Raw genomic sequence first — 13,704 nt, 5'->3', positions numbered from 1 at the left:
GGATGTCTAGTGAGTGTAGTTGCTGCTCCCTGCGAGACAAATGTGGTTTTGGGAAGAAGACAGGTAGGAAGATCTCCTGGTTAACATGGAAGGCCGATACCACTTTGGGGAGAAAGGCCAGATGCAGTCGCAACTGCACCTTGTCCCTGTGGAACACAGTATATGGGGGATCTACCGTGAGGGCCCGAAGCGCCGAAACCCGTCTCGCGGATGTGATGGCCCCCAGGAAAGCGGTTTTCCAGGAGAGATAGAGAAGGGAGCAAGTTGCTAACGGTTCGAATGGAGGGGACATGAGTCTGGCAAGAACCAGGTTAAGGTCCCATATAGGGGCAGGGCGGCGTACTTGGGGGTAGAGGTGCTCCAGGCCTTTAAGGAATCTAGACACCATCGGGTGAGAGAACACCGAGTGGCCATCCTCCCCTGGGTGGAAGGTAGAGATGGCCGCCAAATGGACCCTCAGAGATGATACCGCCAGGCCCTGTTGTTTGAGGGACCAGAGGTAATCCAAGATGTTGGAAATGGAGACCTCGGTGGGAAGGAAGTTTCGCTCCGCGCACCAGCACGCGAAATGCTTCCACTTGGCCAAATACGTTGCTTTAGTGGAAGGCTTCCTGCTACCCAGGAGCACCTGTTGCACTGGGGTAGAGCAACGCAGCTCAGATTGGGTCAGCCACACAGGAGTCATGCCGTGAAGTTGAGCGACTGAAGGTCCGGGTGACGGAGCCTGCCGTGGTCCTGGGTGATCAGGTCCAGGTGAAGAGGCAGGGGGACAGAGTCGGCTATGGAAAGGTCTAGCAACATGGTGTACTAGTGTTGCCGAGGTCACGCTGGAGATATCATGATCAAGTGGGCTTTGTCCCTGCGTACTTTCAGTAGGACCTTGTGGACGAGCGGAAATGGTGGAAAGGCATAGAGCAGGTGCGTCGTCCACAGTACAAGGAAGGCGTCCGCCACTGAACCCGGTGAGAGGCCTTGAAAGGAGCAGAACATCTGGCATTTCCTGTTCCCGCGAGATGCAAAGAGGTCCATCCAGGGAAACCTCCACCTCTGGAAGAGCGAAAGAGCAACGTCCGGGCGAAAGGACCATTCGTGGGAAAGGAAGGATCTGCTGAGGTGATCCACCAGCGTGTTCCGAACCCCCGAGAGAAAGGACGCGATGAGGTGTATAGAATGGGCTATGCAGAAGTCCCAGAGTCGTAAGGTCTCTTGACACAGGGGTGAAGACCTCGTGCCGCCCTACTTGTTTATATAGTGCATGGCCGTTGTGTTGTCAGTGAATACTGACACATAACGGCCCTGTGAGTGCTGTCGCAATGTCTGACAAGCGAGGCGGATCACTCTCAGCTCCCGGACATTGATATGAAGGGCCAGCTCATGAGATGACCAAAGGCCTTGGGTGCGTAGGTGCCTGAGGTGAGCCCCCCAACCCAGGGATGATGCATCCATTGTCAGGGACGCCAAGGGCTGGGGCAGATGGAACGGGAGCCCCACACACACCATGGAGGGATCCAGCCACCACTCGAAGGAGTCTAGGACGGCTGGGGGAATGCTGACGACCATGTCCATAGGATCCCTGGCCGGACGGTATTGTGAGTTGAGCCAGGACTGGAGGGGCTGTAGGCGGAGTCTTGCGTAGTTTGTTACAAACGTGCAGGCTGCCATGTGGCCCAAGAGAGCAAGGCAAGTGCGTACCGAAGTCAACGGTGCCACTTGCAGCCTCCGGATGATGTCCGCCATAGTCTGGAACCGTGACAGTGGTAGACAGGCTTTGGCAAGAGTGGAGTCCAGGGTGGTGCCAATAAACTCTATCCTCTGAGTGGGGATTAGAGTCGATTTTTCCACATTGATCATTAAACCTAGATGTAGAAAAAGGTTCTTGACAATGCGGACGTGACTGAAGACTTGCGTCTCGGAGGTCCCGCGGATGAGCCAGTCGTCTAGATACGGAAACACGTGTATCTGACTGCGGCGAAGGTGGGTGGCGACTACAGCCATACATTTGGTGAATACTCTTGGGGCTGTAGAGAGGCTGAACGGGAGGACCGTGAACTGGAAGTGTTGGCGGTTGACCACGAATCGGAGGAACCTCCTGTGAGGTGGGAAGATGGCTATGTGGAAGTAGGCATCTTGCATGTCGAAGGCGGCACACCAATCTCCAGGATCCAGGGATGGGATAATGGTCCCCAGGGATACCATACGGAACTTCAACTTTATCATGTATCTGTTGAGCTCCCGCAGATCAAGGATAGGTCTGAGACCTCCCTTCGCCTTGGGGATTAGGAAGTAGCAGGAATAAAACCCCTTGCCCCGCTCCTGCTCCGGTACCTCCTCTATGGCTCCTTTGGCGAGGAGCGTTTGCACCTTCTGTATGAGGAGTTGCTAGTGAGAGGGGTCCCTGAAGAGGGATGAGGGAGGGGGCTGGAAGGGGGGGTTTGAAATAAACTGGAGGTGGTATCCAAGTTCCAACGTGCATAAGACCCAACGATCTGATGTCAGCTGGGACCACGCAGGGAGGAAAAAGGAAAGACGGTTGGAAAAAGGAGGGGACAGATCCTTTAAAGAAACTAGTAAAATGCTCTCGGGCGCACCTTCAAAAGAAAGGTTTTGGCACGGAGGGAAGCTTGGAGGAGCTCTGGTTCTGGCCCCCTTGGTTGCCTGATTGCCTTCGGCGACCGTTTCTGCCTCGCCATCTGGCGAAGTCTTGTCTCTGCCGGGGTTGAGGGTAAGGGCGGTGCTGTCGGGGTCGGAAGGGTCTGCGCTGAGTTACCGGCGTGTGCATCCCTAATGAGCGCATAATGACCCTGTTGTCTTTTAGGATCTGTAGCCTAGGGTCAGTTTTATCCGAAAACAGTCCTTGGCCCTCAAATGGAAGGTCCTGAATGGTGTGTTGGAGCTCCGGGGGGAGGCCGGAGACCTGCAGCCACGAGACACGGTGCATAGTCATGCCAGAGGCCAGAGTTCTGGCGGCTGAGTCCGCCGTGTACAGGGAAGCCTGGAGGGAAGTTCTCGCGACCTTTTTTCCTTCATCAAGGATCGCCGAGAACTCCTGTCGTGCGTCCTGTGGAAGCAACTCCTTAAATTTGTCCGCCGCCGCCCAGGTGTTGTAGCTATAGTGGCTAAGGAGGGCTTGCTGATTGGACACGCGAAGTTGAAGGGCCCCCGCAGGGTAGACTTTTCGCCCGAGCAAGTTCATGCGCCTCGCGTCATTCGATTTAGGGGCCGGGGCCTGCTGGCCATGGCGCTCTCTCTCGTTAACCGACTGGATGACGAGGGAGCAAGGAGGAGGGTGGACATACAGATATTCATAACCCTTGGAGGGCACCATGTATTTGCGCTCTACCCCTCATGCAGCGGGCAGAACAGAAGCCGGAGACTGCCAGATTGTATTGGCATTGGCTTGTATGGTCTTAATGAATGGAAGGGCCACTCTAGTGGGGGCATCTGATGACAATATGTCCACCACTGGGTCTTGTACCTCCGGGACCTCCTTGGCCTGCAAGTTCATGTTCTGTGCAACACACCTGAGGGGTCCTGGTGGGCCCTGAGGTCAATTGGAGGAGGGCTGGCAGATGGGGTTCCTGCTACAGCCTCGTCAGGGGAGGATGAAGAGGAGAGACCTGGCACAAGCGGGTCTGATGAGGGCTCTGCCTGGTGAACCGTGTCTGTCTTCCCGGGGAGCTCAGAGTCCTGAGGCTGGGTCAACCCTTCCTCCATAGGAGGAGGAGGAGGATGGGTAATCGTGGCCTCCGGCACCCTGTGTTCTGAGGCGTTCAAGTGTGAGGGATCTGGGTGAGGGCCTTGGGCCTGATGGTATGCCCAAGGTGTCCAGAATCCCCACTGCTGTGGTCCATGATCTTGAGGCTGGGGCTCATGGAACAAGGCAGCAGGCACGTCGGTGTCTGGGGCGTATGCACTATCTGCCCGAGAAGACATGGACGGGTGATGGGACGGCCATGGGGGAGCTGAACGAGGCTGGTATGACTCCCTCGCTCCCGTCGCTGGAGATCTTCTCAGTGTCGGGGATCGGTACCAGGAATCATATCGGTGCCGAGATAGAGATCGGGACCTGCAACCAGCGCGGTGCCGGGAGGTCGACCGGGATCTGGAATGTCTGCAGCGGGACCGGCTGTGAGAGTCTTGGTGCCGGGAGCGGTGCCTAGAGCCAGAGCGGTACCGAGAGTACCGGGCGGGACGTGAGGTGGATCTGTGCTGCGAGAACGACCGGTACCGCTGCGGTGAGCGGTGCCGGGACTGCGAGCGGCGTTGAGACCGGGACCAGCCATGAGACCTTGAGCGGTGCCGGGACCTGGATCGAGATCGGTGCTGGCTCGTCAATTCCAGCGAAGGAGGCCTCATGGCAGCAGGCTTGCCTCTAGAATGCAGAACCCGCACCGGCGGAGCCGAGGGTTGAGGCAGGGTAGACTCAGTCATTGCAATAAGGTCCCTGGCCGAGGAGAATGTCTCCAGCGTAGAGGGGACCGTCAGCTTGACCATGGGTCTCACCGGGGAGCTCTCCAGGACCGGACTCAACGGCCCTCTCGGGACCGGAGTCGACGGTACCACAGTCGTTGGTGCCGCAGTAGGAGTAGGTGCCAGGCAATCCGAATGAGTCTGCGTCGAAGGTGGGGAGGAGGCTGAGGGCCTTCGGTCAGGTCCCTGTGCCGGATAAGGCCGGTGCCGAGGTGTCTTGGCGGAGCCGACACGATCCAGTGTCGGAGGAGCGCTGTCAGCGCTCGGTGCCGAGGACGGAGGGTTAAGGGCTGCCTCCATAAGGAGAGTCTTTAAGCGAAAGTCCCTCTCCTTTTTAGTCCGTGGCTTAAAGGCCTTGCAAATGCGGCACTTGTCGGAGATGTGCGATTCCCCGAGGCACTTTAGGCAAGAGTTGTGGGGATCGCTCGTGGGCATCGGCTTTTTGCAGGCCGAGCATGGTTTAAACCCTGGTGAACCGGGCCTGGGCCCAGACACTGGGTGCGGGGAAGGGCTAAAGCCCAAATCCCGCTAAACTATATACAGTAACTAACTAACAACTATAAAACTAATTACACTATAGACTAATGTCAACTATATACAACAAGAGATCAAATGAACAAAGAGAAGCTAGGGGAGTGGAGGACAGCTAAGCCACGCTTCACTGTTCCAACGACCGACATGGGCGGTAATAAGGAACTGAGGAGTGGTCGGGTTGGCAGGGGTATATATCCAGTGCCATGGCGGCGCCATTCCAGGGGGTGACCTGCCGACCCACCGGAGTTGCTAGGGTAAAAATCTTCTGACGAGTGTGCACGCACGGCGCGCACACCTAACTGGAATGGATATGAGCAATCACTCGAAGAAGAACCACTGGATATGACAATATCCTCCTGGCTAGCGTGCACAGGGCCTGATCCAACATTCATTGATATCAATGGGAAGACTCCTACAGACCTCAGTGGAGCTGGATCAACCCCTACATGGAGGATTACCCTCTTTCAAGCAGAAGCAGGCCTACTGAAACAGGTGTGTATCATGAGTTCTCTTACTGCTCAAATGAAAAAGATTCATGGTTAGTTCAGCTGGTACGGGACACAGCTTCTGGACAAGAGGGCCCCAAGTTAATTTCTCATCATCACTGTGAAGATGTAAGCAGACCCTGGGGAGTCTGAGCTGATGCCTGCTGAAGTCAGTGGAAGGACTCTCAGACTTGAATAAGCATCAGATTGACCCCTGGCATTCAGCCCAGTAATGACCATGAAGTCCAGGTTGGCTGCAGAGATGTTACAAGGTGAAGGCTTATGCCTCCTTTTATGTTAAACAGAAAAGTTGCAGAAGTTTTTGCAAGTCACAGACGGTGTGTTATAGCTCTAACTGTATTGAAAACAGTTACATTTTACTACATTACCTGGCAAATGTTGGCCAAGCAGCATCTAAGTCATGCCCTCTTGATGCCAAGTCAAACCGAACCTCAGTTAACTCATAGAGTTGACCCACAATGTCAGAACTCATTTTAGACTTCAGAAATGGACTTCTTGCATAGTACCAGTCACTAAAAGAAGAATCAAATGACAAGGAGTAATAAATAAAAGAGAAGCGCCTGCAACTTTCTCAAGAAAATGAAACATTATTTGTTAAACTTCCCAGAAAAATTAGCAGGATCCACTGCAAATGCAATAGACATCAATCAGATCCACTTCTCCTCCCCCCCACACACATACAACCTCTTTGTTGGGAGTGAGGGCAGCTCCCGGTGGCAGTAAGACCTAATGAAGCTTATGGATTCCTCCTGTGAAGAAACCCTGCACAAAACATTTTTACTCTGGGCTCAGGCAGGCAACTGGAGAAGGAGAAGGATTTACCGTATAATGGATACTCACATGGTACTCTGTAAGCTCACCTTTATGTTTTGAATGTGTGTAAACTGAATGCTCATAACAACACGTGACTGGTAGCAGCAGTCAGAATTAGATACAATGAAAAGGAAGATAAAAACTGAAAGTTTTTCTGTGAAAGCTCTATGCATATCCATCCTGACTTGTTAAACTCTTGCTATTCCAGTCTTTGGTTTTTCTTGACCAGAAAGACAACCGGTTACATTGTACCACACTGTGTGATGCTTAGTGATATACAGTTATCATTGTCATAACCTAGTCCCAGATTTGGACTTTAGCGTCCAAAATATGGGGGTTAGCATGAAAACCTCCAAGCTTAGTTACCAGCTTGGACCTGGTAAAGCTGCCACCACCCAAAAAATTAGAGTGTTTTGGGGCACTCTGGTCCCCCCAAAAACCTTCCCTGGGGACCCCAAGACCCAAATCCCTTGAGTCTCACAACAAAGGGAAGTAAACCTTTTCCCTTCCCCCCCCTCCAGGTGCTCCTGGAGAGATACACAGAAGCAAGCTCCGTGAATCTAAACAGAGGGATTCCACCCTCTCTATTTCCAGTCCTGGAAACAGAAGTACTTCCCTCTTCACCCAGAGGGCATGCAAAGTCAGGCTAGTAAATCTAACACACACAGATTTCCCCCCGACTTCTTCCTCCCACCAATTCCCTGGTGAGCACAGACTCAATTCCCTGGAGTTCCCTACTAAAGAAAAAACTCCAACAGGTCTTAAAAAGAAAGCTTTATATAAAAAAGAAAGAAAAATACATACAAATGGTCTCTCTGTATTAAGGTGACAAATACAGGGTCAATTGCTTAAAAGAAATATGAATAAACAGCCTTATTCAAAAAGAATACAATTTAAAACATTCCAGCAACTACACACATGTAAATACAAAAAAAAAATAAATCCCTATCTGATCTTTTGTACCTGCAACTGGGAAACAGAAGATTAGAAAGCAGGAAATAGAAAAATCCTTCCCATAGCCGAGAGGGACAGATACAAGACAAAGAACTCAGACACAAACTTCCCTCCACCCAGATTTGAAAAAGTCTTGTTTCCTGATTGGTCCTCTGGTCAGGTGTTTCAGGTTACTTCTTTCCAGGTGAAAGAGACATTAACCCTTAGCTATCTGTTTATGACACGCCCCCCCAAATTGCGGACAGTGGGGAAGCTCACTGGCGGCGATTTCCTCCTAGAACTTTAAAATAAACAGATTAATACAACACATGCACCTTTACATATACCACTAAGTATATAACTAACAGACTTCTACATTTTAAGAACACTTTTTAACTACTGGATTCTGGGAAACTCTCACGGGAGAGTGCATCCGCTACTTTGTTAGAAGCTTCTGAGATGTGCTGAATTTCAAAATCAAAATCTTGGAGAGCTAAACTCCAACGAAGAAGTTTCTTGTTGTTCCCCTTGGCAGTATGAAGCCACTTTAGCACAGCATGGTCAGTTTGTAGCTGTCCCCAAACATATGGGCATAGCTTTTCCAGGGCGTACACAATGGCATAGCATTCCTTTTCACTGACTGACCAGTGACTTTCCCTCTCAGACAGTTTCTTGCTGAGAAACACGACAGGATGGAAGTTGTGATCTGTTGCTTCCTGCATGAGAACTGCTCCTATACCACGCTCAGATGCATCCGTGGTTACTAGGAATGGCTTGTCAAAGTCCGGGGCCCTGAGCACAGGGTCAGACATGAGCATTGCCTTAAGTTGGGTAAAGGCCTTTTGACACTCATCAGTCCACTTAACTGCATTAGGCTGGGTCTTTTTGGTCAGGTTGGTCAGTGGGGCAGCGATTTAGCTGTAGTGTGGTACAAATCGCCTGTACTACCCGGCCAATCCTAAGAAGGATTGGACCTGTTTCTTTGACCTTGGGACAGGCCACTTTTGGATAGCATCCACCTTGGCCTGTAAAGGGTTTATGGTTCCTCGACTCACCTGGTGCCCCAGGTAAGTCACTCTGTTTTGGCCTATTTGACACTTTTTGGCCTTAACAGTTAGTCCGGCCTGCCTGATGCGCTCAAAGACCTTTTCCAGGTGTAGTAGGTGTTCGGGCCAGGAGTCTGAAAAAATGGCCACATCATCGAGGTAGGCAACTGCATATTCTCCCAGTCCTGCTAGTAGACCATCTACCAGCCTGTGGAAGGTGGCAGGTGCATTTAGAAGCTCGAAAGGAAGGACATTGAATTCATACACCCCCGCATGGGTGACGAATGCTGACCTTTCCTTGGCAGCTTCATCTAGCGGTACTTGCCAGTACCCCTTGGTTAAGTCTATTGTAGAGATGAACTGGGCACGCCCCAACTTCTCCAATAGCTCATCGGTGCATGGCATTGGATAGTTGTCCGGAGGAGTTACCGCATTTAGCTTACGGTAGTCCACGCAAAAGCGTATTTCCCCATCTGGTTTGGGTACCAGAACCACTGGAGATGCCCATGCACTGGTTGATGAGCGGATTATACCCATCTGTAGCATGTTCTGGATCTCCCATTCTATAGCAGCTTGGGCATGAGGAGACACCCGGTAGGGTGGGTTTCTGATTGGGTGAGCATTACCTGTGTCAATGGAGTGGTATGCCCGTTCAGTCCGTCCTGGGGTGGCTGAGAACAATGGGGCGAAGCTAGTGCACAGCTCCTTGATTTGTCGCCGCTGCAGACGTTCCAGGGTGGTTGAGAGGTTCACCTCTTCCATGCTACAGTCTTTTTTCCCGTCGTAGTAGACACCATCAGGCCACTCAGCATCATCTCCCTGGACTGTAAACTGACAAATCTGTAAGTCTCTGGAATAGAAAGGCTTGAGAGAATTAACATGGTACACTCTGGGCTTTAGTGAGGAATTGGGAAATGCTATGAGGTAGTTCTCAGTTCCCAGGCGCTCTTGGACCGTGAATGGCCCTTCCCATGATGCTTCCATCTTATGGGCCTGTTGCGCCTTCAAGACCATAACCTGGTCTCCTACTTTGAAGGAACATTCTCTGGTATGTCTGTCATACCAGACCTTTTGCTCTTCCTGAGCATCCTTTAGGTTTTCTTTAGCAAGGGCTAAAGAGTGTCGGAGTGTGCTTTGTAGGTTGCTTACAAAGTCCAGAATGTTAGTTCCTGGAGAAGGCATAAACCCCTCCCATTGCTGCTTCACCAACTGTAATGGCCCCTTAACCTCATGACCATACACAAGTTCAAACGGTGAAAACCCTAAACTGGGATGTTGTACAGCCCTGTAGGCAAACAGCAACTGCTGCAACACTAGGTCCGAATTATTGGAGTGTTCATTGACAAATTTACGTATCATGGCCCCCAAAGTTCCATTAAACCTTTCCACCAGGCCATTCGTTTGATGGTGGTACGGGGTGGCAACCAAGTGGTTCACCCCATGAGTTTCCCACAGTTTTTGCATGGTCCCTGCCAGGAAATTAGATCCTGAATCTGTAAGGATGTCGGAGGGCCAACCTACCCTGGCAAAAATGTCTGTTAGTGCCAGGCACACAGTGTTAGCCCTGGTGATGCCTAGAGCTACTGCTTCCGGCCATCGAGTAGCAAAGTCCACGAAAGTCAGTACGTACTGCTTTCCTCTGGGTGTCTTTTTTGGGAAAGGACCCAGAATATCCACAGCTACTCGCTGAAATGGGACCTCAATTATGGGGAGTGGCTGGAGAGGGGCCTTGACCTGGTCTTGGGGTTTTCCCATTCTTTGGCATACCTCACAAGACCGGACATACTTGGCAACATCCTTGCCCATCCCCTCCCAGTGGAAGGACTTCCCCACTGGTCCTTGGTTCTGTTCACCCCAGCATGGCCACTGGGATGATCATGGGCTAAGCTTAAGAGCTTCCCCCGGTACTTAGTTGGAACCACCAACTGTTTTTGCGGCTGCCATTCTTCCCGGTGTCCACCAGAAAGAATCTCCTTGTATAAAAGTCCTTGGTCTATAACAAACCGGGATCGATTAGAAGAGCTGAGAGGCGGTGGGGTGCTCCGTGCCGCCGCCCAAGCTTTCTGAAGGCTGTCATCTGCTTTCTGTTCAGTCTGGAACTGTTCCCTTGAGGCTGGGGTCACCAGTTTTTCCTCAGACTGTGGACTTGGGCTTGGTCCCTCTGGAAGCGATGTAGGTGATGGGGTTGTTTCCTTTGCTGGTGAACCGCTCTCCGCTGGTGCACCTGAGGGTATTTCAGGCTCTGGCTGAGCCTTTTGGGTATGGCTGTTTGTTGCTTCTGCCAGTTGTGGCTCACTGGCGCCCACTGGCGTTGAGTTTGAAGATGTGGTTGCAATTGCTGGTGCTGGTTGCTGTTCCAGTTCCAGGCCTGGGACTGGAGGCACTGTGGCTGTTTCAGTGGTTGGCATGGAATCTGGGTCCACTACCTCTGTCTGGGTCTCTGGTAACACAGACGGGGCGTCTGTGGACGGCTCAGGATCAGGAATGGGTCTGGAAGCTTGCCTGGTTTGGCTACATGTAACCATTCCCACTCTCTTGGCCCACTTCACCTGGTTGGCCAAGTCTTCCCCCAGTAGCATGGGGATGGGATAGTTGTCATAGACTGCAAAAGTCCACATTCCTGACCAGCCTTTGTACTGGACAGGCAGTTTAGCTGTAGGCAAGTCTACAGCTTGTGACATGAAGGGGTAAATTGTCGCTTGGGCCTTTGGGTTGATGAATTTGGGGTCTACGAAGGATTGGTGGATAGCTGACACTTGTGCCCCCGTGTCTCTCCACGCAGTAACCTTCTTTCTGCCCACTCTCAAATTTTCCCTTCGCTCCAAGGGTATTTGAGAGGCATCTGGGCCTGGGGATCTTTTGGGTGATGGTGGTGTAATGAACTGCACTCGGTTGGCGGTCTTTGGGCAGTTGGCCTTGATATGTCCCAGTTCATTACACTTAAAGCATCTTCCATCTGACTGGTCACTGGGTCGAGGTGAGTTACTGGAGACTGGTGAGGTGGAAGAATAGGGCGTCTGTGGCTTTACTTGGGTTGTATGTGGGGTCTTTGGCTGTCCTCGGCTGTAGGGTTTATGGTCGGTGTGCCCTCTGGGGTATTCGGTCCCCTTGACAGTAGCTTTCTTGCTTTTTGCCACTTCCATCCATCTGGCTGCAATCTCCCCCGCCTTGGTGAGATTTTTGGGTTTTCCATCTTGTATGTACCGTGTTATGTCCTCAGGAACACCATCCAAGAACTGTTCCATTTGTATGAGGAGGTGCAGTTCTTCCAAGGATTTAACATTGTGTCTTGATATCCAGGCCTCATAATTTTTCCCAACGTAGTAGGCGTGTTTGGGAAATGACACATCTGGTTTCCACTTTTGGGTTCTGAAACGCCGACGGGCATGATCCGGGGTTATCCCCATTGTGTATCTGGCCTTGGTTTGAAAAAGTTTATAGTCATTCATGTTCTCCTTAGGCATTTCAGCTGCCACTTCTGCTAAAGGTCCACTGAGCTGTGGCCTCAATTCTACCATGTACTGGTCTTCAGAGATGCGGTACCCAAGACAGGCTCTTTCAAAATTTTCCAAGAAGGCCTCAGTGTCATCACTTGCCTTGTAGGTGGGAAATTTCCTGTGATGTGGAACCATAATTGGAGAAGGGTTGTTAGGATCGGCTGGCGCATGCAGCCCAGCTTGTGCTAAGTCCAGTTCATGTTTTCTCTCTTTTTCCTTCTCTTCACTTTCTTTTTGTTGTTTTTCCATTTCTCGGCGGTGGGCCACCTCTTCTTCTGCTTGTTTCATTTTGTGGGCCACCTCTTCTTCTTGTAGTTTTCTGTGGTGGGCTGCATTTTTGGCTTCTTGTTCTCTTTTATGGGCTGCCTGTTTGATCTGTTCTTCTCTTTCTTTCATCTCCATCTCTTTTTGTTTTATTCCTAGTTCCTGTTTTTTTTTCCATCTCTCGCCTGTGCTCGGCATCTTTGATTTGTTCTTCGGCCTCCATTTTTGTCTTGGTAGGTATGGTTCCTGTTTTCTTATGTTGGGGTGCCCTCCGGTGTTTATCTTCTGAACTGCAGGTTCTTTTTTGCCTCCTGGGGTCTGCCTAGCAACAGTGCCTTTTTCCCTTTCTTCCTCTAGCTAATCTTTTCAATGTAAAGTAAACCAGAAAAACCACTTTATTTGCATGTGTATTGTGCTGGTAATTGCCCCCTAATGGGAGTGCTATTGTCTGACAAAAGACCCGAAATAGCTCCCTAATGGTTCCTTGCTTAATATGCAAGCCACAACTGTCAGAGAGAGCAGAAAAAAAATTCTCTCTGGTTCCCTTTAAAAACAAACTGTTCTCTCTGCTTAAAAGTCCCTAGCAGAGAAAAGAAAAATATAATATTCCTACTGGCTTGTGGATTCTATCTTTCCCACAAACGCTGCCACCATGTCATAACCTAGTCCCAGATTTGGACCTTAGCATCCAAAATATGTGGGTTAGCATGAAAACCTCCAAGCTTAGTTACCAGCTTGGACCTGGTAAAGCTGCCACCACCCAAAAAATTAGAGTGTTTTGGGGCACTCTGGTCCCCCCCAAAACCTTCCCTGGGGATCCCAAGACCCAAATCCCTTGAGTCTCACAACAAAGGGAAATAAACCTTTCCCCTTTCCCCCCCACCTCCAGGTGTTCCTGGAGAGATACACAGAAGCAAGCTCCATGAATCTAAACAGAGGGATTCCACCCTCTCTATTTCCAGTCCTGGAAACAGAAGTACTTCCCTCTTCACCCAGAGGGCATGCAAAGTCAGGCTAGTAAATCTAACACACACAGATTTCCCCCTGACTTCTTCCTCCCACCAATTCCCTGGTGAGCACAGACTCAATTCCCTGGAGTTCCCCACTAAAGAAAAAACTCCAACAGGTCTTAAAAAGAAAGCTTTATATAAAAAGAAAGAAAAAGTACATAAAAATGGTCTCTCTGTATTAAGGTGACAAATACAGGGTCAATTGCTTAAAAGAAATATGAATAAACAGCCTTATTCAAAAAGAATACAATTTAAAACATTCCAGCAACTACACACATGTAAATACAAAAAAACATATAAATCCCTACCTGATCTTTTGTACTTACAACTGGGAAACAGAAGATTAGAAAGCAGGAAACAGAAAAATCCTTCCCATAGCCAAGAGGGACAGATACAAGACAAAGGACTCAGACACAAACTTCCCTCCACCCAGATTTGAAAAAGTCTTGTTTCCTGATTGGTCCTCTGGTCAGGTGTTTCAGGTTACTTCTTCCCAGGTGAAAGAGACATTAACCCTTAGCTATCTGTTTATGACAATCATTTGAGGCTCTGTGCACTACCTCCAAATTCATTTCCACATATGAATTTAGCCATATCTGAACCCAGATGTTCAGCACTTGTAAAGATTGAA

At 50.3% G+C, this 13,704-nt stretch overlaps 1 protein-coding gene across 9 annotated transcripts in view; it reads right to left on the bottom strand.

The window, feature by feature from the left end:
- FYCO1 (FYVE and coiled-coil domain containing 1) overlaps positions 1 to 13,704 on the bottom strand; it is a 90,141-nt gene that overhangs the window by 51,574 nt on the left and 24,863 nt on the right. For 8 of the 9 annotated variants that reach the window (XM_030551145.1, XM_030551149.1, XM_030551146.1 and 5 more), the window contains one exon: positions 5,879 to 6,022. In XM_030551145.1, the coding sequence (XP_030407005.1) occupies positions 5,879 to 6,022 (144 nt within the window). Of the gene's footprint in view, positions 1 to 5,878; positions 6,023 to 13,704 lie in introns of those variants that run through there. The other variant, XM_030551154.1, reaches the window with a different exon arrangement.

Source organism: Gopherus evgoodei, chromosome 2 (genome assembly GCF_007399415.2).
Source record: "Gopherus evgoodei ecotype Sinaloan lineage chromosome 2, rGopEvg1_v1.p, whole genome shotgun sequence".
Lineage (NCBI taxonomy): Eukaryota > Metazoa > Chordata > Testudines > Testudinidae > Gopherus > Gopherus evgoodei.
This window is presented reverse-complemented; position numbering and strand designations above follow the sequence as displayed.